General features: G+C 39.5%; 1 protein-coding gene across 2 annotated transcripts in view; it reads left to right on the top strand.

Moving 5' to 3' along the window:
• Positions 1-1,371: 1,371 nt before the first annotated feature.
• Positions 1,372-27,598, top strand: part of TMC3 (transmembrane channel like 3) — a 37,557-nt gene continuing 11,330 nt past the window's right edge. The window contains exons 1-13 of one of the 2 annotated variants that reach the window (XM_086849551.1): positions 1,372-1,582; positions 6,449-6,502; positions 7,477-7,601; positions 9,705-9,871; positions 16,874-17,004; positions 17,358-17,566; positions 18,847-18,990; positions 20,290-20,365; positions 22,909-22,990; positions 23,363-23,469; positions 24,821-24,919; positions 25,011-25,153; positions 26,618-26,765. In XM_086849551.1, the coding sequence (XP_086705677.1) occupies positions 17,457-17,566; positions 18,847-18,990; positions 20,290-20,365; positions 22,909-22,990; positions 23,363-23,469; positions 24,821-24,919; positions 25,011-25,153; positions 26,618-26,765 (909 nt within the window). In that variant the 5' untranslated portion in view covers positions 1,372-1,582; positions 6,449-6,502; positions 7,477-7,601; ... (1 more) ...; positions 16,874-17,004; positions 17,358-17,456. Of the gene's footprint in view, positions 1,583-5,495; positions 6,205-6,448; positions 6,503-7,476; positions 7,602-9,704; positions 9,872-16,873; positions 17,005-17,357; positions 17,567-18,846; positions 18,991-20,289; positions 20,366-22,908; positions 22,991-23,362; positions 23,470-24,820; positions 24,920-25,010; positions 25,154-26,617; positions 26,766-27,598 lie in introns of those variants that run through there. The other variant, XM_086849552.1, reaches the window with a different exon arrangement.

Below are 27,598 nucleotides of genomic sequence, written 5' to 3'. Positions count from 1 at the left end.
TACAAAATGCAGTGTTTGGACATGACATAATGTTCTGTTTCCTGTTGGTTGGAATCAGGCCAAGACAACCAAGCTTCCCAGACCTCTCCAGAAATAAGCTGATTCCCAAAAAGAAAACCTGACAAGAGTAATTAATGTCCCCAAAAGCAAACTCCTACTCTTCAAGATAAATAGATATAGGTCAGTCTTCTGCAATAGTGTCAGTAGAGTTAATAAGTTAGATAAGAGTCAGATAAGATCTGGGGTCAAGAAAAGATAACTAAAAGTCACCCTATAGTCAATATAATATTTTTTTACACCTACAATATTTAGCAAGGTCCATATAGGCACAACACAGTTTTGATACACCTATGAGAGAAATTATATCATTTTAACAGAGCTCCTTTAAGTGAAATATCTGTTTTGATCCCCTCTTAGGGAAACACATTTTCATGTTCCAGGATTAAACACTTGTTGCTTTTAGCTTTTTATGTTTCTAGTTCTGCAGTGAGAGTTGATTGACAAACAGCAAATGCCATATGCCTCCTCCTCACCCTGCAACCAGAAGGTTGGGGTTAAAAGTGAGAGGGAAAAATGAGAAAATAAATGAGAGCACAAGAAATTTGGCAGCATCAGAAATCTGTATCTACAATGAAGTGCTGAATGACACATTAAGGCAAGTCAGCTTAATTATAAATTATATGTGGTAAATTTCAGGATAAAAGCATTTTAGAAACTAAATCCCATATTGGTATGTTGCATTATCCTGAAGTGACCCTGGGCAGCCAAATGTTCTTGCAGTCTGTCCTTGGCTCCTTTTTGCATTATACAGGTTCCTAAGCCAAATTTGCAAAGTTAAACATCTGAGCTGTAAATAAAGATCCCTAAAGCCTACTGTGCTTTCCTGGTTCTAAGAGTCCCTTCACAGTATGGCCTCAATTCAACTAAGTACTTAATATGCACTTAAATCCCACTTAAATCAATGGGATTTAAACATTTGCTTAAATGCTTTGCTAAATCATGGCCTATTAAACTGTCTATGTTGGAGATCAAACTGTAATTTATATTGCTCTGATTTCTTCTTCTGCTGTTAATCATGAGACCCCAAACTACATTTCACTGTAGTTTTGCTTGACTGAAGCTGAACTGTTTTATGGGAACACATGCAAGACCTGTATTTCTCCTGTGCAAGAAACAGGTTTTATGTATTTTGGTCATCTGCTGTTGTAAACTTATGTTCCTGATAAAGCAAAGTCAAATAAGCTCCGTTAAGAGGCTGAATGTTTCTCACACACCATCATTTTGAAGATGAATTGGATGATTTTTTTTTTTTTTTTTCTTTTGGTAATGAGTGCAACTCCTGGTTAAATGTGGGAACATAAAGTTATTTGTACAGAATGTAGATACATAAAAATATTTATAGAGGAAGGGGGAAGATTTTTATTCTTTTGCTGACTTGTTGGCAATCTCTTCCTGGCTATTTTTTTTTTTTTTTTTTGCAAATGCAACTAGGGTTGACAAGAAAAACAGCCTTTTGTAGCTGAGGAGGCAGCAAGAAAAGGAGTTGCCAAAAGAGCTGTCAAGACTCTCCAACTAATTTGATGTATGGAGAAAATATGTCAAAATCATTGCAACTGTATATAGAATAAATTTTTTAGAAGAAAGTCAGATGTCCCACAATGCTTGGATGCCCATAGAGATTACTCTGCTCTTATCAGTGTTTTTTTGGAAAAGAGTGAGGATGAATGGTGGGAAAGTGAGGACACTTCTTGACTTCTTCTCTTCTCTGCTTGTAGTGGAAATCAGCCAGAAACACAGCTCATATGCCAAGAGAGCACAAATGAAGGGATGAGTGGAAAATACCAGATGCTTAAATTTGTCTTGGATTTTCTCAAAGCTGCTAAGATCAGTTTTCTCCTTAATTAGCCAAATAAGGGATGGAGTGCATTTCTTTCTTCTTGTACAGCTATTTTTTGGATCCTATGAGTTAACCACCTCTGGGGCACTGCTGACCATGTCAGAGGAAGAGACAGATGTTGCTTTCTTAGACAACGTGAGGAGGAGATAAGTGCTGTGGAGGACATCCCAAACTCCTCACCCATAACCCTGCTGCCCTCCCAGGATTCCCCCAGAACTGAGATCCCCGAGACTGCTCTTGTCTGGAAATCAGTTTACATTTCTGTCCTGAGAAGGAATTACTCTCAATGCATGATTTTTTTCCAGCTAGACAAGATTTATTTTCAGTCCAAGAGTTGTCTTTTGTTCAGTGCTCAGTTTGTTATGTCACTTGTCATGACTAAAGCAGTATCTAGAAAAAGAGATAACGAGAAAAGCCTACAACACTTGATTAGTCTGCTCAAAATATCTGATACAGCCCTTTCAGACAACAGACATAAGTGCTATGAACACATACAATTCCATTGTAATTTTAATATTCCAGTTAGTCCCAAAATTTTGTACAGTATACAGATATGCTAATATTAATGTCACACTTAGAAAAATTAAATACATGCAAGATAATTTTTTTGTTTAAAACAAATGGATATAGAAGTAATGTTTATATTCATAATATATTTTAATAATAATTTACTACAAATATTTAAAATCCATGTGTCATCATTTGGAAAAGAAATCCTACTTCAGAATTCCAAAAATTTTACGGTTCATTGATGATTTGAAATTGCTTCTTATGTATATATATATATATATATATATATATAATAAAATTATTTCTTAGCAGGTTTTTTTAAACTCTACAGCCAATCATTACAGCACTTCAGTGAAAGGTAGAAAATACTAATTTTTTGAGCAGGGGAAGTAACTTTTCTCATACATCATCTGCTGTTATAATTTCTTCATATCTCTGTGTTTATTGAGAAATCTGCAGCTTCCTTTGTTCCCAAGCCTAGATAAAAATTATAAGTACTTTTAAAAGAAGTCTTAGAATGTTGCAGGGCACTTTGTTTCACCTCAAAGGCTGATTTTGAATTGCACATGAAAGTGTTCCATGTTTTCATGTTAGTTTTTCAAGATTTAAAGTTTCCACAAATATTTAGAACTACCTACTCTTTTCTCACAACTATAAAAATCCACCCCCTCTGATTTTCACACTCTTTATCACATATTGAATTAAATTAGAAGGGAAAATGGAAAAGAGATTGAATTGCAATTATATTACACTCTTCAAATGATCATAGTTTGATTTAATTTCAAATAAAATATTATTAAAGTGCTAACTTTTCTTGGTGGGAAATGCCATTAATGGAACAGTTTCCCAGGGAAACAGAAGCAAAGTGATTAACTGTTCTTTCTGCTTCAGTAATGAGATCTTTCTAAAATAAACAGTTTTGCCTGGTTTAGCATTTTTCTCATATATTTATACCCAGTTCTAGAACCTTAAACTATACATGGTATATTCTGGACCTTGTTTTAGGGTCTCTCAACTTTGTCTTAATTTTCACACTTTTTAGAGGTTTTAAATTGCAAGCAAGCTACAAGAGAACCCCTTTTAGATTCTATAATAAGAAATAGGAGGAAAAATCATATACATGTCTAATTTCAGTGACACAATGACTGAAAGTATTCTTAAAAAACAAATACAAAAGATGTCCATATGCAAGTTCTCATGAAAAGATTCAGAGGTTCAAAATTAGATAATTTTAATGTACTCTTATTGTTGGTTTTCAGTTAGAAAATTGAACTCCAGAAATGTCCCCCTGGCTAAATTAGACTTTTGCAATGTTGAAATTAATCAATCAACTCTCCAATAAGAGCCAAGCCTCAAATCCACAAGCATGAAACAACAACTAGTAATGGCAATGTGAATTGATTTCAGAAGGTTAAATGTGCACATTCAGGGCTTAGAACAAAGTCTTTGTGGCCTTATCCAAAGGGCATATCTGTGTGACTCACATACTTTGCAGACACTGTAATAATGAAAATTAAGGAACTGGGTTTAGATGAGGCCATGAAGGTTTACTCATGGTTGAAATTTAGACCAGAGTTTTGGGGTTTTTTTTCCTGATGAACAAGGTCCGTGGAAGTCTGACACTGAATAATTTTGTTCCCTCTTGGGGCAGAAAAAAAAAGGATGTAAAAAACCCAAACGTTCTAAATATAAGTGTGATGGTATATTTTCTTTTTTTTCTTTAATTGGTTAATGGTTGGGCCCATTTAAAAGATAAAATAGGATATTTTGTTAGATCTAGAAGAAAATTAAAACTGACAACAGCAAAAGTTTTTGGCTTTTTTGCTGAGGTTGTGGCTGAGGCTGGCATCAAATTTTTTTGTTTGTTTAAACTTTAGAAGAATCAGTCTGAAAAGTGGGTTCATGGCAAGAAGGAGATGTAATCTGTAAGTAATCATCCCTAAAGCCAGGCTGGTTAGAAATAGGTAGGCTTTGGTTTACTGTTTAGCCAAAGTTTGCTCCAATATTGGCATAATTAAATGGATTTGAACAAGTGTAGCAATTCTGAATGGCAGGGAAACCTTACAATGAGCCAGTGTTCAACCTAGAGTGGGATAGAGATGGATTTTGGAGAAATCATATGTAGGTTTTCTCTGTGGGACTTTCCAAACTAAGGCTTTTATTAGCTATAGCCTAAGAAAGGGATTCTGTGTTGTTTGATATTTAATATCTGTTACAGAAGAGTTTTCCAGGCTAAAATCAGCACTATATCCTTCAGGCCTCAGAAAATTACAATTATCAAAAAGGCATGTAGATCTCCCTGGACTAAAGTGTGTTCCCCATGCTAAAACTGTTTCAGACAGATGAGGTAGAACTTGGATTTCAGCTGTTCACACTCAGAGGGAGTGGGAGTCCTTGGCTGAGGTTGCTGTTTAGGTGCTGTTGTTCTTCCTTGTCAGGGCAACACTTCCAGGGCTGGGTGACCAGCCAAGCTTTTCCTGCTCAAGCTTGTGTTTAGAATTATGCATATGTTCCTTGGCTGAATTGGAGCTTAAGACCCACAGCTGGTGTCAAGCAAGGAAATGGCACGGCCAGTTGCCAAGAAATCCAAAATGGAAAGGAATGGGTGGTGCAGTGAACAGGCACCATGAGCAGTGAATGGCAGCCAAGCATGGGAAAGATGGGAGGTTTGACCATCAGTGTAATTAACACAAAAAGGCTAATTGCAGAAAACAGAGATGCAGAGGCTTCAAAAGAACTTCCCCCAAAAAAGAGAATGATTTCAAAAGAACAGAAAGAAAATATAATCTGGTGCTGAACATTTGAATTGTGTGGAGCATATAACCAAAAAATAAGCAGAACAAAATACCAAACAGGAAGGGAAAAAAAATCTAAAAACCGGGCAAATGATAAAATTCCATTAAAAAAAATTAAAATAATGATGTTTTGACAAATGTCACAAGGATTTGCACTTTTGAAGGAAGGAACTTCTTGCAGTGGCCACATGCATTTGAGGGGCTTTGAGCCCTTTGGCTGAGGGCTCTGTGTGCTCACTGTGATGCCACAGCCTCTGCAGCCATCTCGTGGGGACACTGTGCCTGGTCACTGAGGAGAGCCAGGCTGGACACTGAGCTGGTCAGCAGCACAGCCTGCCTGGGAAAGGCTCATCTCCAGCCTTGGTTTCCTTGTCACAATCAATTCTTTCTGGGGCACAGTGGGCAGAGTCCTGCAGCACATGCCAGCGAGTAGTGACTGCAAATACTGGGGGGTGATTTTTCACTTACATCCAAATCCTGGGCGTTTTCCCCCTCCCTAATCATCACAGACTTACTGCAGGAGCAAGCAAGCAGAGCCTGGGGCACTGGCTGCAGAGCAGCTGAAGGTCCCTTTCATGCTGGAGCTCCATCTATCGTGTCCTGGCAGAGCACCCGACTTCCCAAAGGAGCCTTGGAAGGGCTGCCGTGTTTGACAGCAGCACCAACAGGCTGCAAGGCTGAACAGTCTATTTCTGCTCCCTCCTCCCGTCGACTCAGATGCCTTCTGTTATTCTGTTCTCTCTGATTATACCCTTACTGATCCCATCCTGCCAACTTAACCAGCCAAATTCGACTTGGGGACAGTATTTCCTTTTTCATAACTGTTTGACTGTCTTCCTCTCTATGTCCTCTTGGCAGCTTTTTCCTCTGCAAATCAATGAAAGAAAGGCTGCTCATTTCACTGGAAATAGCAATCATTTTCCTGAGGGTTTTGTTTACTCAGCTTACAGAAAGGCAGAGACCAAGCAAGCTGATTTGTCCTGACAGGATCAAGCGATGGAGGTACAGGCCATTCACTTCACGGACTCTTTTCTAGGGGCTATTAATGCCTTTTGACTATGCTTATATCACTGCCAGCAGTCAGCCTTGTGCCCCAGCAGGTGCAGTTAAATATTCCAGGCAAAGCTTCCCTTTCTGCTTCCAGTGATTCACCAGCAGCTTGGGACACAAAGGTTTCACAGGCTGTTCACCCAGCCAGGTAGAAATACCTTCACCACACTGAATACAATTTCTTTGAATTCTTTAGGGGAAGCTCCTGCAGATCCCTAGCAAGATGGCCCACCACCATCACCATTCCCAGGTGAGCTGGCCATGTTTAACCATTCACTTGGCAATGAGAGGATTCCAGTCTTCAGGTTTGGTTCTTAATGACCTTGTTTCCTTGGCCTGGTGGGCAGAGTGGACATGATTTCTTGGTGAGGACAAGTGCCTGTGTCCTAAATGTATGAGAGGTCATGGCAAAAGGTGAAGAGCTGAGTAGCTGCAGAAACTGTAGCCTTGTTGCTTTCTAAAGTTCTCTGTCTTTGGTCCCACACTGAAGTTCTTCTCTCAACTGTGCTTCAGGAATGTGTACACAGAAAAGGATAAAAAAAAAAAAAAAAAATCTTTTTTCCTGCTGTTGGATCAGGGAATTGCAGTTTATTGCAGAACTCATTTAAATGCTCAGAGACTATTATCCCCAACAGCTGAACTTGCAATGAAAAGGATTAAATAGCCAAACCACCTATGTATGTGTAAAAAAGCACCGTAAGTTGTTTAAGCAGTGTTAACCAGATCTGAGGTGTGGGATGAAATATGAAAGCTAAATCAAAGTGTAATTACCAGAGGTGTAATAATTATTGATGTAGATACCTGGGTTTTCAAAAATGTTTTTTTCAGGCATCTCAATGTTTCCCCTATAACTTCTGTTCCTAGGAATCACTCAATAATTTTCCTCACCTGATAATTTCTCTCTGTGTGTCACTCGTGTTATTTGCTGAAACACACATGGCCCATGAACAACCAGTGAAACTCACTGCTAAATAATCTTTTATGTATTCTGAGATCTGGACATTTAGACAACGTCTGTTTATCACAGCAATGTCTCAGAAGAATTCCTTTCAGACTGGGTTGGAGCTCTGCTGAACTGTTCCCCTCCAGTCCCTCCTGTTGCTGCCTGGTTGCTGCACCCTTACATTTCCCACTTCTATCAAGTTGTGCTTTGCAGCACTTTCCCAAACCAGGAGACAAATGCTTTAGGCATTGCTTTCATGCCCTGACTTTTCTTCCCACTAGAGAATTTCCTGCGAGGTGCTGCACTGCTCACAGGGAGAATATGACCATCAGGAATGGGTGCTGAAGAAATTTTACCTTCTAAAATGAAGATTTATGATCCAGTGACTTGAACCCTTCCCTTTCAGGTATTCTTAGTTTATAATTGATCTACAGCAAATCACATTGATGTTAAATGTTCCAGGAAATCAGTGTATGTCATCTCAAATGACAGAATCTTGTTTAGCTACATTCATCTCAGATTCCAGTTGTTTTGTCTCTCTGCATGTCTGTGAATAAATTTATTCTGTTGGCTTTTATTTTCCTAAGAGAAGTACAGGTTCTTAATCTCATCGATCTGGTTTCTTCATTTTAGATCATGTTACAAATTTCAAATCAGGTTACAAGAAAATCAGATTAGTTTCTTGTGCTTAAACAGAACACTTAAATGTGAACTTGTACTTAAAAACTTTTGTTTTACATAATTTGTCTGCTTTGGGTGTGCAGGAGGAGCAGAGAACTCAGTATTGAATGCTTAATTTTATTTCAAGGAGACTTTTCACAATAAGTAAGCAGTGGATTATACTCATAATTTGAGAAAGTAATTTTTAGGAGTATGCTCTGGCACTTGAAATATCATTGTTGTTTCAAATCTTTCATTTACCTCATTCAAAAAGGACTATGAATGTGACAAATCACATGCTCTGCACTCCAAGTTTGTTTTATGTTCTGACACTTCCTATATATTGATTTTCTTATTCATCATTACGAGAAGAAAGAAATTAGTTTTATGAAAATTAGAAAATGAAGTCACATTTCTAGGAAACATTACTCAGAATCAGATGCCTCTCTTCAGTATCAAAACCATCTAATTACTTATGAGAACTTCACCTTTCAGCAAAAGGTTATGTCTCTAAATGGGAGCCTGAATAGCCCTTCTTTTTGGGTTTTTTATTGATAAATGTTAATAACAATAATATTTATTTTTCTAGTCACCTGCAGATACTAAACATTTTATGTGGCACTGAATATTTATACTACACTGAAGAAGTAGTGCTTAAAAAGTTCACTTAAGCAAAAAGGTTAAAGAACATTCCATTCTTAATACTTCTGATATTAAAAAGTAAAGAAAAAAACCCCAACCCTGACTGAAAAAGTGGTGCAGTTTATATATCTCAGAGAGGAACAAGGATAATAAAAGCATTTTGCATAATATATAGTTGGGGGTTTTCTCCCTTATTAATTGCTTACACCTTATTAGCAAATGAAAAGAATGGTCCTTGATTTTTAAACTCTGATATGGACTTTGAGTGGGAATGTAACTGCTTCTGGACTTTTACATCATTTTCCTGTGATGGGTTTGTCTCAGCTTCCCACAGCTGATAACCTGAATTACAGAATTACCCTACATTCTATAAGCAAACCAGATAGATGTGGCTGTATCAGGAGCATCTATTTGACGGGTTTTTTTGCTTCTTTCCCAAGAGTTAATCGAATTTTCTTGGCGGTGTAACACCTTTCCCAAAGGGACCCGTTAACCCAGAGCAGCCGTGTAGGCGGGAGCAGCTTGGCCACGCGGTGGAGCGTTCGGCTCTCTGCAGGGAAAAATCCAAAACTGCCTCACTGCCAGGATCCTCCAGCACAGAGGGATGCTCTGAGCCCTGGAAGTTCTCCTGGAAGCACCGATCTTTACGGAGATTTATGCTTATACGTGCAATAAGAGGCGGGAATAGCTGTTACCTCTGCCCAGGTCCAGAAACAGCATCAAATTAATGTGAAATTAATTGTTTAACTGAGGCCAGCAATTCCAGTTTACCTTCAGCATTAGGGCTGCACTCTTAACCTCCCATCAAGTGCAGGTGAAGGGGTTCTCATTGTACCGAGCCCCCTGGATGCATCAGGTTCCTGACACACACACACCTGGGCTGCAGAGAGCAGCAGGGTGCTGGCCTCACCTGGCCACACCTGGCCTCACCTGGCCTCACCTGGCCACACCTGGCCTCACCTGGCCTCACCTGGCCTTACCTGCCCACACCTGGCTTCACCTGGACACACCTGGACACACCTGGCCACACCTGTCCTCACCTTCCTCACCTGTCCTCACCTTCCTCACCTGTCCTCACCTGTCCTCACTTGTCCTCACTTGTCCTCACTTGCCCTCACTTGCCCTCACCTGGCCTCATCTGGCCTCGCCTGTCCTCACCTGTCCTCACCTTTCTCACCTGTCCTCGCCTGTCCTCACCTGTCCTCAGGCCTGCAAAGCTCCCAAGGGGCTCTGCCTTCCTCCAGCCTCACCCTGGGCAATGCTTGACTCGGAGCAGGCGGAAGGGAAAGGCTGAGGACCAGCAGGAGATGCAGAACATTATCCAATAAACTGCTGATACGTCCTCACTAACACAGCAGCCCTTCCAGGGTGAAGGTAAGACAAAGAGCTTTTGGTGTTTGTGCAGACTGAAGGGAATATCTGTGTTTGTGATGGCAGAAGAGTCATTGTGTGATAAAAGAAACAGAGCCTTGAAGGAAAATCCTTTTATTCATAAAAAGTAAGACTTTTTATAAGAACTTTCACTCATGTTCTTTTTGGTTGTTTTTTTTTCCAGCTGTCACCACTTTCGTAATTTTTCTTTCCTATTGATAGATATGTTATCTGTTTAAAAACAAGTACACATCCTGAAAGGACTAATTAAACCATAAACCAATATTTTTGGTAGTTCTGTTTTCTTCTTCACCTTTATGTGCTTTGAAATACAGTATTAATCTAAAGGTCTGCACAGGCTGAATTAAATAAAAAAATCTTCCTACCTTGGAGCTGGTGTAGTTTAATTCTTTAAGCATTTAAACCACTTACCCAATTAAACAAATCAGAATTAGTTACAGCTAAGATGATTTATGTGTTGTGAAGAGATTGCACTTATTTAATTAAACCTAAAAAAATTTATTTCATTCTGTTGATATCTATTCTGCATTTAGGTGTCACTTTAAAAACATTTTTCAATCGTGAAAAAACTGCACATCTTAAAACCTTAAGAATATATGGTGTTGTTTAAGAGTGTGAAAATTCAATACTGTAATGAGAACTTAATGATTACACCATAAGCAGGAAATACAAGAAAGGGGAGTGAAAAAAAAAATCAGACTTTGTTGTGTAATAATAATGAACAGCTAAATATTAATGATAGGTTGTGAGTCATAATTTTCTTATTAAGATTTAAACTGTTTTGCTGGAGCTGAGCCTCAGAGGCTGCTCATGTGCATCTTCATAGCACATCTCAAATCTTCGACGGGTTAATTTAGCAAAGCCCATGCTGGCTATTAAAGAGCTTTCTCAAAACATTCCACCTACAGAGGAAATAAAACATACCATGAGACCAGTGAACACAATAGATGAACTTACAAAAACCAGCGTGTGTTTAATGTGTGCTGGCAGGAAGGAGATCATTACCACAGTAACTAAGAGAGTCTCTTCACTGCTTTATGATTTGAGGCTTTTCTTGTAATGTTTGGCCTCAAACACTTGATGTCCATAACCTCAGTGATAATTAATTCAGCAGCAGATAAAGGTATTTGCAAGGTGAGATCCTGGGAAGAAAGAACTATTTTAAATATATGTATCAAGATTTTGTTAGTGTTTACCTAATGTTTGTAAACTGCATTTTGTATTACTTTACTAATCCTTTTGCACTGAGTGTAGAACACATGAAAGCCCACACAAATGCAAGCAACAAAAAAGTCTGAGATCCTCCCTTTAAAAAATGGATTAAGGATCCTCCCTTGAAGATGTGAGTGTTCCATGTGGCCTCCTAGGACCTGCTCCTGTGAGCAGTTAATGCAAAGGCTGTGGGGCTGATTTACCATCCACTGAAGGCAGGGGAAAAAATATGATTTTATTCATTATTGCAGTGCTCCCATTGTTCAGCTGAATCCCATCAATTCAGAACACTCAGAAGTTCTATAGCTGTGTCTTTTCCTTTTGAGACTGAAAAGCTATTATGAGAAAACTTGTTATGCTGAAAAAGAGAGGGTGCTAATGGATTATTAAGTGTCTGGGTTAACCTTACTAGAGATGTTTTCATTGGGATAACTCAATTTAATATAGTATAATAGAATTTTCTAGTATATGTGAAAGTCCAAATGGTGATGTGTAAAAGCAGAGATGAAAAGTCCCTTTGAGAAATCTGTTTGAAAGCTGATTATTTGAAATCACTGTAACCTTATAACTGCTTATCCTAGTGATGAGATAATGATATAATTTAGAAGTGGGAGTCTTAGTGATATATGTTTCATTTAGATTCTTCCTAATAGGTGACATTTGTTGAAAGCTGACTCTTGAACTGTGCTGCATGCCTTTGCTATCTATCTGCCTTGGAGCTGTTGGAGACTGTAATTGCATTTTGCTTCATTTCCTGTGTAATTTATGTGAAAATCCCTCAGTGGTAGGAAAGTACAAAGTCCAGATAATGAGCACGTGACAATGTACAAGATTTAGGATGCTTGTTTAGGTTGCAGCTTGAACTGCCCGTGACTCAGACACTTTCAAGGTCACCTGAAATTTAGTAAGCTCAGGCAGCACAGTGCTTCTGAGACTGTACAAAATTAATAACATTTTGCCTGCTTTTAATAAATACCAGTCTGAACATCATTATTTTTAGCTGTAGAGGTGTGTCTTTGGGGTAGGGTAAGAAGAAATGACCAATTTTATTGCATTGAGTTATTGCAGCATTTAGCCAGTAACACAATGTCTTTGTGTGAAGAATATTAAAAATCGTTTTCTGCAAGGGTGTAATATTTTGAAGTCTCCCAAGATTTTCTTTTTTGTTTTGTTACACTTTCAGAGTTTCTCCTGCATAGTTTCTTGATCTATTTCTAGATCTATTTTTTTTAACTAATGTGTTAGGTGCTGAATTTAGGTGATCATGTAAGCACAGCCTGGCAGCCCCAGCTTTCCCAAGTACAGGGTTGATGCAATATCCTGGAGAGCAAGAGGAATAAACTCATCTCTTTGCAGACAGTAATTTGAGTAGCTGCATTTGTGTTTTTTTCTTGAACAAATGATGATTACTGTTTGCTAATGAGTTAAGTATTATGTACCTAAACAACCTCCTGGGTTGTAATAGAATTACTAACATTCCTTATGCAGTGAATTAAGCTCATCTGATTTTCCTCGCCCATTTTTTATGAACATCTCCTTTGTGAAGATGTTAGTCAATAAATGTAGGTGAACTAATCTTACTATTCCAATGCCAAACCCTCTAAAATTAGGGTGCTGTTTTACCCTGGGAAATTGAGTGTATGTTACAAAACCAAAAGAAATTAGAAATAGATTTTTATGGATGGATGTCTGCTCCGGATACATCCCACCTCTTCCAGACTTTGGACTAGCAAGGTTGTCCCAGATATCATCACTCTGGAAAGTCCTGGCTATATTCAGTTATTTCTCAGTTCCTGGAACTCTTCCTCCCTTCTTCTGAAATGAGAAATTTCTTCTCTCTCTCTCTTTATATTTTTTTTAAATTTATTTATTAAATAATCTAAAATTATCTTCTTCACTTTCACTGGCCCCTAGGTCTGGCTTGTAACGACTCACGTAAGTCTGGACAATAATTTGGTTACAGTGCTTTCAAAAAGGTCCCTGGTGAAAAGCACACGTCTGTGGGATGCACGTCATGCTGCTGGGTAGGCAAAGCTGCACAAAGTACTGATTTCCTCACAGCAGGAAAAGCTGCAGCTTGAAAAATCGGTTTTCTGATGGTGTCTAATTACTTTTTTTGCCACCTGAAAGTAGAGAGCCTCAAGTCCCAGGGACAGTGAGCCAGGCAGGCCAGGGCAGGGCTGAACTGGCTGTAAAAGCTGTTCACGCCTGTTCTGTCCTTCCAAGGGTGCTTGGCTTGGCTGTTTTCTTGGTTTTCTTCCTTAGCCTCTGTCTTAGCATTGGCCTCTTAAACACTCCTGAAAATTTCCTGATTTCAATATATTCTCTTGTGAGTTGCTCTGTCACAGAAATGTGTATTTTAATAGTCATGATACTCATCCAAGAATAAAAATAGTCATCTCTTGATGCTGTAAGATCAGTTAACTGCACAGGAGGACCTTTTTAAATGGAGATTTTTTTTTATGTGGGTTGTGAATTCACAAAGAAAATTAAACTACAATGGGAGCATTCCCCTTGATCCAAGTGTGATAAATGTCAGCAAGAGTTATGAACATGGTGAAATTGAAGAGCAGAACCTACTGAATGAAATTAGACTGTCCAAACAATCTTAGGGGGAGCAAATGATTTACCAGAGCTCAGTAGATCAATTTTATGCTCAGTAAGTGAAAAGGATGGCTTTGGCACTGTTACCCTAGAAATCCCATAACTGCACTTATGTGCAGCTGCAGATCTGTGTTTCCTCTGGGGACTAAACAGGTGAACTGAGATTGTAATTTGAGAATGAAATGTCTGTCTTTGAAGTCTAACTGAGGCGTCTTTTGATCTTAGTTCTTTCAGCTCGGCAAGTAAAGGTCCTCTAGCCACGAGGAGCTTCAATGTTTTCACACAAACTTGGATGCTCTACAGCATCATTACCTGTCACTGGGTTCTGTGAATGTTTTCAGCACTACTGATAATTAGTTCACATTAGATATACAAGCTGTCTTGGTCAGTGTTTCCAAATGCTTTTTCCCCCCTTTGTTTTATGTACTTAAGGATCTGGAGGGATAATCTCTTTTTCTTACAAAGATGACTGGAAAACTAGTCCCTTTCTTGATTTTTTACCTTGAAATTGAGATCAGTGATGTTCTGAATCTCCCAGGCAGGGAGATCTTGAAAAGGTCCCTTGTTGAACTGCAGCGCTGGAATGATGGGTAAAATTTAAACTCTACCTCTATGGGAATAGAGTATATGGGAAAGAATAAAGCCTACTGTTTCCTTGAATTTTCAGTAAGCAGAGTTCATCAGCCCAGCTTTTTCCTGGGTAAGTGTTTGAAAATGCAAAATGATCCTATGGATCAAATGTGAGTCTTCCTATTACACACAGAGAGCTGAAAGTTTTGCAGTAAAAAGCTAATGTCCTGTTTTACATCCTGTTAATAGCAATTGAAATCAAATCTATAACCCTTGTAGTGTTCACTTAGACTAAAACAAACCCAAATAGGTTTCTGGATTCAATAGAGCATATTGAAATGGGCAGCTGGGTGTTCTGGTTGCTGAATTGCTGGCTGAGTTGAAAAGCAAAACCAAAACCCTCTCTGTGACCTGAGTTAACGCTTGAATTCCTTAAAGAAGCTACTGCAGGGATCATGGACAACAGAGGATGTTGCCAACTTCAGGGCTGTTGAATCCTGCTTTCTGTTTTCCCTGCATCCTTCTGTCAGATGGGCTCGGAATTCATAAGTCTCTTGCTGCCCATTGTGCTTTTAGTGTTTGATAGTAACTTCATATGATGTATGTGCCTCAAGCACTGGCACCATTAGAGCTGTATAAATGTCAGGCTTAAATTGTCCCTTTGTTTTTTTTTTATACTCTCAGCTTTCTTCTAACAAAGGGGAACAAAATCTGTCTGCCTCATTGACACGTAAAGATACACTAGCCAATTAAATCCATGTAAATCAGTAATGGCAGTGTTTTAATGGGTTTGGTAGTGCTCTAACACCATGATATAAAAGGATGCTGCTTTATTTGTGAAATAGAGTCATCTCTAGGAACTATAGATGGTGTTAGATTTTAATCTCTCCACTCTGGCTCCTTCAGATGAAAAAGTATGACATGTAAAATCTCAAGGAAAACTATGAGGCAGGAATGGTAGTACAGAAGGAGAGATATCTGTGTTTCTCTCCTGCAGATTTTGGAGATCTAGCTTATGTCTTCTGGGAAATTCAGGCCATTATTGTGTCAAAACCTGCCTTTTGGGGTATTTCCTTCATGAGTGTTTATCTGCAACATGAGATTAATGTTTGTGCACATAGCTGGAATAAGCAAGGAGCTAATGGTCTGTGGTAGAGTGGCCTGACTAGAGGGGCACTTATCCTCCTGAGCTAAGGCACAGAGCCTGGCCCCCAGTGCTGTGCCACTGGCTGACATGCAAAGGAAAATAACTACAGCCAAGGAAGGACATTTGAACTAGCATATTCCTGCTTTTAAATTTTATAATTGAAAATGTATCTTGAGCCATGTCAAGAAAAGTGGTGATGTGGGTGTGCTTGCAGTTCTCTGAGCATCAAAGCTCTAAAGGGCGTTCCTGAATCCAGAATAGTTCTTTTGTTTTTCCAGCTGGGAAGAGGCGATAAGATTTTTAATGGAGATGTGCTTCTGGGATGATATCTACTCCTTCTGGCTGTTTGCTTTCACTTGATGAATGGTCTGAGAGAGAGAGGGTTGTGGGATGTGTCCTCTGTCCTGTGAACTGGAAGCCAAATAGGAAAGCCATTCAGAGGTTTGTGGATTTAGGAATGGTACAGAAAGCCTGAGATGTCAAAGCTCTAACAGCCTTTGTTCTACAGATTGCAAATAAAAAATAATAAAACACAGTACAGAAAAAAGTAATTTTTTCTGTGATCCATCCATGGTAAGCTGCAAACTGGAGTCCAGAGGCTTTAGTCTCTGTTATGGGTAAAAGAGGTGGGTGCAAGAGATGCTTAGAGTGAAGATGGGACTAGAGAGTTCAGCTCACAGAAAAAGCCTCACACAGTGAGGTTTTAGCAGGCTTTAATAGTCATGCATATGACACATCCTGTGGTGCAAAATACAGCTGAACTCTGAATAGGGGCATTTCTTTAGCATTCTGCTTTGTGCTAATGGAAATCCCAGATTTCTGGGGAGGCTTCAAACCAGACCCTGCAAGCAAACTCTGGGCTTTATTGTGAGATACGTTTTCGAAATGCAGAATCAAATTAATCTGGTCCATACTTGTCAACTCAGAAATTGAATTACACCAAATGGACTTACTCTTTCAATAATGCAACAAAAGATAAGGCTTGTGACTACTTAGCCCTTTAGTTATTCAACTAAATAAGTCTAAGACAATAGACAGTAAAAAAGTAAAACTTCCCACCAAGTGCCAATATTTTAGATTAATTCAGGACAGAGAGAAAAAGCAGCCTGTATTCTCTACAGGAAATTTAGAAGAGAGAACTAAATGTTCTTTTTGTCAGACACTGCAAACAAAAGTTAACTACAACAGACCATTGATTTATGCAATCAAAATTGTTGCTGCACTGTGTGCAGAGCTATTAAGGAGAGAAAATACCAAGTTAGCAACAAGTAAAAACTCTCTGCAAACTCTTCCTTTCACTCCTGCTTTCTGAGCATCGAATTATGGCTGCAGGAACTATTAATATCTAGTATTTTTGGTCTATTTTGCTGTGTTTTAACAATGGGACCAGAACATCTGTAATTTCTATGATGGAGGAAAACACTGACAGTTTTCTTCTCTGGCCCCAGCAGGACCTGGAGCAGTTTATTCTACCCTGGCAACCAAGCCCAGTATGATGGAGATACTGGCAGAGAGGTTGTGCTGCTGCTGACCATGGAAAGGGTGTCAGGGGACTCTCCACCATTAAAACTGGAAGCCCTGGGTGAGAATGACTTTGCATGTTTCCCTGTTACTAAAGGCCAAAACACAAACCATCTTGCTTTTCCCAAGCAAGAGCCTTGTCTCAAGCACAGGAAGCAGAGACATCAACAGCCTGTTCAGAGTGTTGGAGACAGCACCCAAAGTGGGGCAGTGCAGTGTGCTGGGATGGCACTCAGAGGGATGGCCCTCAGCCACAACAAGAAAAATTTGACTTGAGGGTCACAGCTGGGCCACCTTTGAGCTCTGCTTCCCACCTTGGTCTGGGCTTGCAGGGGCGGTGGTGGGGCTGCCCTGTGCTGCGGCTTTAAGGCTCCTCCAGCCAGGAGCACCAGGCAGTGATGCTCTGCTCCACAGCACTCACAGCTCTCTGCTTAATAACGTCTGGCCGCTGCTGAGACGCCTGAGCAGCGAGCTCCAAGCTGCCTCCCAGCTCAGCAGAGTCCCACCTGCACCATGGCAGCAGCGCCGGGCTCCCCTGCGCTCAGAGCTGCCAAGTCCTGCAAGAAACAGCGCACGGTGAAGAGGCAAACTGGCATCTACACCTACCAGGAGCCACCCCACAGGTAAGGGATCACCCCTGCTTTACCTGGCACAGCACTGGGATCTTGTCTTTTCCCTTTCATGCAGAGTGTGTGTCAGACTGGAGAAGGTAGTCTGTTTTGAGTATCAGTGTGGTAGCATGGAAATGAGCATGAGAAAAATTATTTTCTGTATTTTAAGATCTATTTCAAACGTCCTTGGGGTTTTTTTTATTTTGTCAAAGTCACATTTCATACTGAAATATAAACACTATATATAAAGCAAAGTAACTCCAAAGACTTCAGGGTATAACATGGTAAGAAGTCTGCTATTCTTTTCCTATGAAATTAAAAATTTCCCTTGAATGTCCCCTGTGACTGAAGGGACAGGACTGCAAACCAATGCATTAGTGGTCTGACAAAATATGTCCCCCCAATATTATTCTATGACATTGTTTAGGTTATGATTTATTTCTAAGTGATTAAAAGACTTCCTTTTCAGCAAAATTGCAGGAAACTTTCCCATCAAATACATAGCAATACAATTGGGAAACTTCCTGGCTGGTGGCTGCTGCAGTACTTCAGATCCCTTCATGTCATTCAGGGAAAAGCAGTCACCCACAGGTTTTTAGACCTAAGCCTCTGTAAGAATGAATGTTGCTGCTGCTTCATAGACCAACAGGGAATTGCAAGAGCTGTAGCTTAGCAAATGTGGTGACAGCATCAGAACAGATGATTTAATAATCATCCATGGAAATCTATCAAAGCACATGAATCTTTTCACAGAAGTAATTCTGGATATGTGGGGTCCCACACCCCTGTGCCCCTCAGCAGGGAATAGGATTAAATGGTGTCCACAACTGAATCGCTTTCCTGCTTTCCTCATTCTTGCAATAAAATATTTTATCATTATTGAAATACAAATAATAGGTATGATTAATCAATTAGTGTTATCTGCTCTTTCTGGGAATGTTTAGACAGCACTTAGTTCCAGAAAAAATATACAGAGAGTCCTGCTAGCATGATGTGCAAGCTGAATGGCTGGAAATGCTTGGAGAAGAAAGACTGGGGTTCATGGTCAGGAGAGGGAATAATTTATGACTGACCATAAGTGACTGAGCAAGAGGTGGGGAAGGAAAGATGTATGTCCTGGAGATGGGGAAACCATCCAAACTATTAATCAACATTAGAACAATAAGGTCATGTGGGTTTCCTAGCTCCCTGTTCTTACAGTGCTGTAATAGGTTGGATCCTGCGCAATCAGCGCTCTGCTGGGAATGCGAACGGGAATAACCTGTCTCCTTTTTCCTCTCGTGGGCTGCCAGCAACTCGGATGATGACACTGGTGAAGAGAAGGCTGAGAGCCATGACCCAGAGCAGATCTTTCAGAACATCCAGTACCAGAAGGAGATTATGTCCAATATCCGCTGCCGGCCGTGGCCGATGAGGCAGAAGCTGCGGGCGCTCAGGTAAAGGTGCCTGCACAGAGGTTTTCAGGCTCACTGACTGTCACAGTTCCTCCAGCCTCAGGAGATTTTCAGTGTAAGATGGAAGGGTTTGAGCACAGGAATGATTTAGAGCTGCTAGGGAAGTGTTCCATGAGGATGCTCTGGGATGATCTGAAGGCTGGCTGAAGGCAGCAGCCTCTGGGTGGACAGTCTGTAAGGGAAGTTGTCTCCAGCACATGCCTGTGGATTCTTTAGAGAATCACAGCACAAAAGAGAGCAAGAAATCATGCCTTGGCTATTAACTACTAAAAGAGACTGCCAGATATTCACTTGTCTAAAGGAAGACTGTTGATAATGCTCCATAATATGTTTTTAAGTTAAATTGTTTCACTGTGTCCCAAAAAGAAGAACCAGCCTGCCTTCTTAAGGTAGTTACATGGTATGAGAACAGAAGATTGTCATATCTTCAGGCAACATATTGTAAATGCAGTAAATACTGGAACACTTTTAAGTTTAAAAAGTATGGTTAGTATAGTAAAAATATCTTTTACAGTTTAGGATTTCAATTATTATAATTCCAGATTTCCAATGAAAGAGCGTGTGAGTAACTCTTTGGGCCACCTGTGTAAGGTCTTTCATTTCATGATCTGTGTGATGCTTGGGTTTGTTTTTGTTTGCCCTTTTCATCTGGAATTTTCTCTCAAAACCCTGTATGGTGCTCAGATGGCAATGCAGCCATGAGGAATCTCGACCCTACCAAGAGCCCTTGTGTAATCTGGAAAGCAAAGGGAAGTTTTTCTCTCTTAGGCAGAGTCTGTGCCTTCCTGCTTTCCTGCTCCTTTTGATCAGATCTTGGTGGTCCCAATCCACCTTCTGTTGAGGTCAAAGACTGTCTATGGCCAGGTGAACGTGCACCTCTTTGAATCTCACAAGACAGCTACTCCATACCTGCAGAGGAGGTGTCAGTATCCAGGAGATTACCAGACTGTAAAAGGGATCTTGCTATTTTACTCATTTGGGTTCTACCATTTTAAAAGAAAGCCTTTGAAACAAAAGGACAGAGAAAAAAGTTAGAGGAACACAAAACCCTCCATGCAGTCAAATTCTCAAATGCCGAGTTCTCTCAGACAAAAATCTGAGTGGTTTTAAAATATCAGTACAAAGCTCAACAGTAAGAGAAAAAAAGCCCTGCCTGGATTAGGGGCTGATGGTGGGGCAGCCCATGGCTGTATTTCAGAGCACTGGAGCCCTTTGTAGCTGCTGCTTGTGCAGAGTAAGAGATGTGATCAGTGTGGAGACTGAGCCTCCCCTCTCGTGCAGGCAGGCCAAGGAGATCGTGCTCAAGTACGAAGGGAGGCTCACGAGGACGAGAGGATACCAGGCTGCTGGGGCAGAGGTACTTTTATTTATTATCAATTTAGTGTTCCAATAGCCATTTGCACCTCTGATTAAGGGAAGTGTGTGTTTGCTAAGCACTCCTGATACTTCAGCTCAGGATTGTAGAGGGAGAAAAAAGCAGTTGAAAGCTTCTTTATTATTTTTTTTTCCTTTCTTTTATTGTAGTTTTAGTAATTACATTTTTGCTGATTAATTTCGAGTGTTGAGGGATGAATATCCTCCTGTTAATGCAGTATAAGCTTTCTTTTCAGACAGCCTGCAAATATTGATGCCTGTGAGGGGGGTGATTAGAATGGGATAACAATAAATACGATGCAGTATCCTCTGAAGAGCTATTTCAACAAACTGAGGCCACAGTTCAATAGCTAAGTATGAAAAATGTGTCTAGATTTGGGTTTGGAAAACAATCCTATAATAGCTTATGTTAAATACATTATTAAAGAGGGGGTTTTGCTTGCATAATACTCAGAGAATTGGAATAAAATCTTAGCAAATCTATTTATACCACTGAAAATAGACACTGGCCTGAGTTTCTGGAATTTTATAATATGCAGGAAATTATATTTAATAAGCAACCAAGAGAAGACTTCTTTAGTCATCTAAGCAGTCAAGAATATTTTTGTCCTCATTACAAGTAGACTTTTAATTACTAATTTATTTTAATTCAAAAAAGCAGGGTTAGGCCAGTAGATTTTATTGCATTTTATTCATGTGAATAAGTGGAAAGCTGCACATATATCTGGTGCTCTGGGATGCTGACCCTCAGAAGCAATGTCCACTTTCCAATGTAGAAAGAGTAAGTTTTCCTTGTTCTGCCTTTGCATGTGTGGAAAATGCAGTGGAAGCAAAAATGCTGACAAAATAAATGCTATTTTTTGCCTTTGATATGAGTGGAATTAGGACTTTAGCTAGAAAAAGAAGTGCTAAATCAGAATGTCAATAAATCAGAGACCGGGCTCAGTGCTTATTCACATAATTCTTCCTAAACAAAACCAAAAGCTTTTATCTTAGCGTTCACAGTGAATAAAAGTTTGTGTCCAATCTAATTGCTTCTATTGTATTTGCTTGAAGACATTCAGCACAGGGATGTAATTCAGCAGTCAATTAGTACCATTCATTACATGTAGGGGATCTGTACTATTTTATCCTAGCACAAATTAGGGGGTATAGCCTTTACATTAGGCTAAATTCAGCAACAGCAACAGAATGAGCTGCCTTTTTTTTGGTGTGGGGGGCTTTTTTGTTTGTTTTTTTTAACTGGAAGAGATTTTTTCCCCACATATTTTCTTAGAAAATAGCATGGTGACCAAGGAGGCAAAAATTGTAGCAGAACAAAACAAGCACTACATCATCAAAATTAAGAATTCAGTGGCTGAACATGTGCTAAGAAAAAAATGCAGCTACTAGGTGTATATGTATTTACATAAGTTTTTTTTTAATTTGCAAAATATATACTGTTCATGATTGGACAATTCACTCATGGCATTATTCAGGAAAATTTAAGTTAAAATGCATTTTTGCTCTCTTGATACTGAAACCAATTTTCTTTTTTTTTTCAATTCAATTATTTTACATTTTCTTTGTAGTTTTTTTTTTGTTTGTTTGTTTTTCCCCAATTAAAGCCAGATGCCCATACTGTGGCTTCTAGGAATGTAAATTATACATTCAGGTACACAATAGGGAAGAAAAGAGATTATAGGTATCAAATGATAATTTTAGCAAGTGTTACTTCACTGTGGACACATTGGTATTCTTTATAAATCTGTAGTGCAGCTGGCACAAGGTGCTTGAGTCCTTTCTCAGCCCTGTGAACCCTGTTTTCAACTGAAAGTTGCAATCCCAGCAATTCCCATGCAGTTCCCAGCATCTACCATTTCTTTAATTAAAATACTTCTCATTCATGCAATTAAATGCCCATATCTTCATAGATAATAACTTTGGCCAAAAAGACTAATTTTTAAAAAATATTATTCAGTAATTAAAATGTTATTTACTCCTCTATAATTTTAGGAGATTAAATTAAAAGATAGGATATTGACACTGCTATTAAAAAAGGCCTAAAATATAGGTGTGATTTTAATATCTAGCTGTACTAAAAATTTATAATGCCTGGAATACAATTTTTTTTTCCTGTTGCTACTGAAAAGTTATGGCTCTAACTCAACAACTCAAAAATTGCTCTCACTTTTGCACAGGTGGATTTTACTTTTTCTCTCACGTGTGTCCAGGAAGATCCTCTGTCTGTGCAAAAAATGGAGGTTGAATAAAGACTCTACAAAATATAACCACAGGATTTCTGCAGGGGTTGGCTGCAATATATAGAGCTGAGAATATAGCAGTTAAATTTGCTGCTGTTAAATTAAAATAGCTTATTTGTCCTCTAAGAGAATTTCCTCTGACAAATCATGCTCCTAATAAGACCTTAGTCATCAATGTTTGTAACGTGTACATCATGTTTGTAAGACACGAGCAAAATACTCAGCACCTCTTTTTTTTTTTTTTAATGTGGAGAGGTGTCATATTTCTCTGTTTTTTTCTCAGCTTTGGAGGAAGTTTATTCGACTTGCATATAATTTTGTGGTAATCTTCATTCCTTGGGAAATGAGAATAAAGAAAATCGAGAGTAAGTATAAAGATTTAATGGTATTAGTAAAACTCCTTCTAAAATGCTGAGCCTTATGGTGTATTTTTTTAATGTATTGAATTAAATAATATTTGGGAGGGAGTTAAATGTGTATTTTCAGCAGTGAATTCTTTATTTAAAACTTTGCTTTTTCGTCTTTTCCTCAGAGACTACACAATTCTCATTGATGGTCTTAATTGGGGGGCAACTTCTGAGTCAGTTTTGTCCCTTTGGGATTCTGAAAATGAAAAAATTTTCTAGTTTGCTGAGTGCCCTCCATAAGAGAAGGCCTGTTACTGAAATACTTCATTGATAAATGATACAAGCTTTCATGGATTGTGCAGGTCAGGTAACTGTTTTTTGTGGTTTAAGGTCATTTTGGGTCTGGAGTTGCCTCTTACTTCATCTTCCTGAGATGGCTATTTGGAATCAATATTGTCCTTACCATAATGACAGGAGCATTTGTAGTCCTACCAGAGGTAAGAACACACTGTGAATATTTACAGAGAAACACTGACTGTTGCACTTTCATTTCTCAATGGAACAAACACCACTCTTAAAATCATGCATCAGTTTTAAATGTACACTTTAAAATGAATTATTTAAAGTAAATTCCCCTACTAAGAGGTTTTTCTCTGCCAAATGATAACACATTTTTTCTATTAGTGTTAGAGATGGTATTTTGTCAACATGGTACTAATGCTTTTAGAGAATATGTTTTTATCTGATTACCAAAATAAAGAACCCATTCTTAAAAGACGTAGTGGGTGTTGAATACATTCAAGTCCCATTAGTGTCATTTACAGGGAAAAAAACAGAGCATCCCTCTCCAGACTCTGGATTATTATTCATTAGAAAGCATTTCCTGCAAGTTCTGAATGGCCACAACTTTTTTTTAATTCTTGCATACAAGTAAGGCAATTTGTTAACTTTGTTAAATTATTCATAAACATTATTTTGCCTCACCTACCCTGTACTTTAATAATGTTATCAGAAAACATGGGAGTACCTGATTTTATTTTCATTGAGCAAAATAAAAAAACAAAGTAAATACCCCTCAAACAAATAAAAAGTAAACTGGGGAAAAAAAAACCAAAACATATTCACGTTCATTTTTTAATTTTTAAAGAAAAGTAAATTTAATCCTGAATTATCATTTTGAGATCAAACACTGCCCCATTTAATTTAAAAATGCTCCCATTGAAAGCATGGCTTTTAAAGCTGGTGCAGTGCTGACACAGTACTTGCTACCCTGGGAATGCCAACCATGTGAGCAGCTCTTGATGGGTTCCAATGTGCAGCCCTGGCTCGGATGGGCTTGGGCAGCTCCTGAGACCTCCTCTCCTTTCCCCATCTCCTGGGACCTCCTCTCCCTTCCCCATCTCCTGGGACCTCCTCTCCTTTCCCCATCTCCTGGGACCTCCTCTCCTTTCCCCATCTCCTGACACCTCCTCTCCTTTCCCCATCTCCTGGGACCTCCTCTCCCTTCCCCATCTCCTGGGACCTCCTCTCCCTTCCCCATCTCCTGGGACCTCCTCTCCCTTCCCCATCTCCTGGGACCTCCTCTCCCTTCCCCATCTCCTGGGACCTCCTCTCCCTTCCCCATCTCCTGGGACCTCCTCTCCCTTCCCCATCTCCTGACACCTCCTCTCCCTTCCCCATCTCCTGGGACCTCCTCTCCCTTCCCCATCTCCTGACACCTCCTCTCCCTTCCCCATCTCCTGACACCTCCTCTCCTTTCCCCATCTCCTGGGATCTCCTCTCCCTTCCCCATCTCCTGGGACCTCCTCTCCCTTCCCCATCTCCTGACACCTCCTCTCTCTCCCGCAGCTCCTGGCCGGAGCCCCGTTCGGCAGCACGCTCAGCAAGACCATTCCCAAGGAGCACATTGCATCTGCTCAGGACCTGGACACCATCTGGTCACTAGGGGCAAGACTCAAACCACTCCTTATTATTTGCTGTTGCTGCTCTGTTGCAATTGTTGGTTACTGCTCTCACTGACGGGCTCTGGTCTTTGCAGGGCTACCTCCAGTACTCTGTTCTGTTTTATGGCTATTATGGTCGTGACAGGAAGATTGGGAAGGCTGGATACCGGCTGCCTCTTGCCTACTTCCTTGTTGGAATGGCTGTGTTTGCTTACAGCTTCATCATTCTCCTAAAAAAGTAAGACAGCCCATTTACTGCTGTTCATAAACTTGTGTGTTCAGGCAATCAGCAATGGTATTCACTCCACTTCCTCTGTATTTTTTCTGTGTTGTTCTATTAACATGCTCACCTCTGCTGGTATCATGGAGGCAGACTGAGCTCAGCTCTAGACTGCCCTTTATCTTGTTTTAATGTTCACTTTCTGTTCCATTTCCCAGCCTATAAAAAGAGGGCAGCACAGATCATCTGCATACTTTGTGCTGTTTAAGGCCTGACACCCATGGAAGTCCTTTCCCCTCTTTTCTGTTACAAATAAAGCTATCATAGAAATTTATATTGGAAGAGTAATGCTTTCAGCATTATTAATATTGCCCTCTATTGAAATACAAATATAAAACTTCCATCCTAGATGTAATATCATTCACATTTCTCTAGTGGGTACGTGGCATCACCTCAGAAGCTGAATTTCTTTGCTGTGGAAGGGCCAGGAGTACGAATTATTTAGCAGAGAGAGCAAGACTGCCTGTGCTGACCATAAATCCAGGGATGAGCAATGCTTGGAGAAGGGGCAAGGTCACTCTATCCTCTCCTGATCTGCTTTCTCTTTCCTTCTGGATACCTATTTATCTGGTGCAGTGCAGTCCAGGGATGTTTCCAGTGCTGTCTTTAATAGCTCTCAGTTTTGAGGTCAAACCTTCCCTTTTCATTTATTTTTAATCTACCTGCTGGTTTGTGCCAAGGGTCACTGGTATATTCGACACTGATCTACATATCTGCAATTTCTAGATATGATCAGCTCTTCTCCTTTTGACTTAGCTCAGTGATTCTCTGCTTAGCTGTATACAGCTCCCCTTTAACACTGTCCTTTCAGATGCCCTTTCTTTCATAATCTATTAATCTTCATTTAATTTCCTGTGTTTTGCAATATTCTGCCATCTTGCTCACCTGACATGAGTAGGAAGGGTTTTCTTCCTTTTTTTCAAGGTCTGTAAAATGGCACTGGGTTTCTATTTGACAATAACATATATTTTGAGGGTTAAAACAGTACAGCAAACAAAGAGATCTTGTGCACAATTGCTAGTTATGCCAGACTAGATTTAATTCCTGTAGCAGTGATCATAGTGATGGTATATTCCAGCAGGAACTTACCTAGAGGTTGTAAAACTGAAATAGGTGTAAACCCACAGTTCTAGTGAGATTTATGTCCTTTATTTGTCAGTTATAAAGACTGTAAATATTGAAATGCCCTTCCACAGTGAGTCATTTCTCTCTAGATGTAAAGTCAAGTTCATGAGCTGCACCTCTCCCTGTTTTATGTTCCTCAGACAGCTGCCAGCAGTGATACTAATTTCAGTGATACTAATTACCTTTGGTAGCTCTAAATGTATAAACATCTGAAAACCATGAACCAAACCAGTGATTTGTTTCATTACCATCTTCACACACCAGAAGCAGTTAAATACCTGTTAATTTTTTTTACAGAATGGCAAAGAACTCAAGAATGAGTTTAGCAAGTGCCTCTGATGAAAATTACACTTTCTGCTGGAGACTGTTCTGTGCTTGGGACTATTTGATAGGAAACCCTGAGGCTGCAGAGAGCAAAGCTGCTGCCATAGTCAACAGCATCAGGGTGAGCAACTGACCTTCGAATTATTTCAAGTTAATTTACTTGTTAATCTGTAAGCCATGTAAGTGTTTCCTCTCATCCCCTTGCACTTCCTATTGCTTTTTGTATTTCTTTACAGATCTATTTGCCTAGGGGAGGGCTAGGATCACATCTGTGTGGTATTACAGGCACATCATATTTGCTGACATCCTGGCAAGGCTGCTGTGTCCTTCCTTGGGAGAGTTTTATTTAATGTGCCTGTATGTGTGACAAGAAGTTAGATAACTAGAAACAAATCTGCTAGTGATGAAATTTCATTGAGTGTTGGAATCAAATTTGTGTTAACAATTGATTTGGCAGGAAAATAACCAAATTTATAGAAGGTATAATTGTTTTTATGCAAAGGAAGTGTTTTATGCCTCAAGGAATCCATGTACAACAGCTCATATTTTACAAGATGCTTTTTTACATGATAGTAAGTTTTATATCTCTCTTTGGTTTAAAACTTTCTGCACACAATTTATTGTTCTTTCTTCTTTATTTTATCAGCTATTAATTAGGCTCCCCAGGGAAAAGGTCATGGCATCAAGCCTGTTGGAGTCCAAGGAGCATCTGGATGATGCTTTTAGTCAAATGGTTTAGTTTTAAGTATTCCTCTGACAACCAGGAACTCAATGGCCTTTTTGGGTCCTTTCCAACTTGAGATATTCTGTAATTCTATGGTTTATTTAATCTCTCCATAACAAATGGAGGGACATTTTACACGTCTCTCAATATTAGAAAGTTGTTAAAAATACAGATGTTTTGCATCTAGAATTTAAGAGTATATGTGGTTTTATCAAAAGTAATTTATTTCC

Source organism: Cyanistes caeruleus, chromosome 13 (assembly GCF_971803275.1).
Source record: "Cyanistes caeruleus chromosome 13, bCyaCae1.hap1.1, whole genome shotgun sequence".
Classification (NCBI taxonomy): Eukaryota; Metazoa; Chordata; class Aves; order Passeriformes; family Paridae; genus Cyanistes; species Cyanistes caeruleus.
Note: the sequence above shows the minus strand (reverse complement) of the source record. Positions and strands in the feature narration are given on the sequence as shown.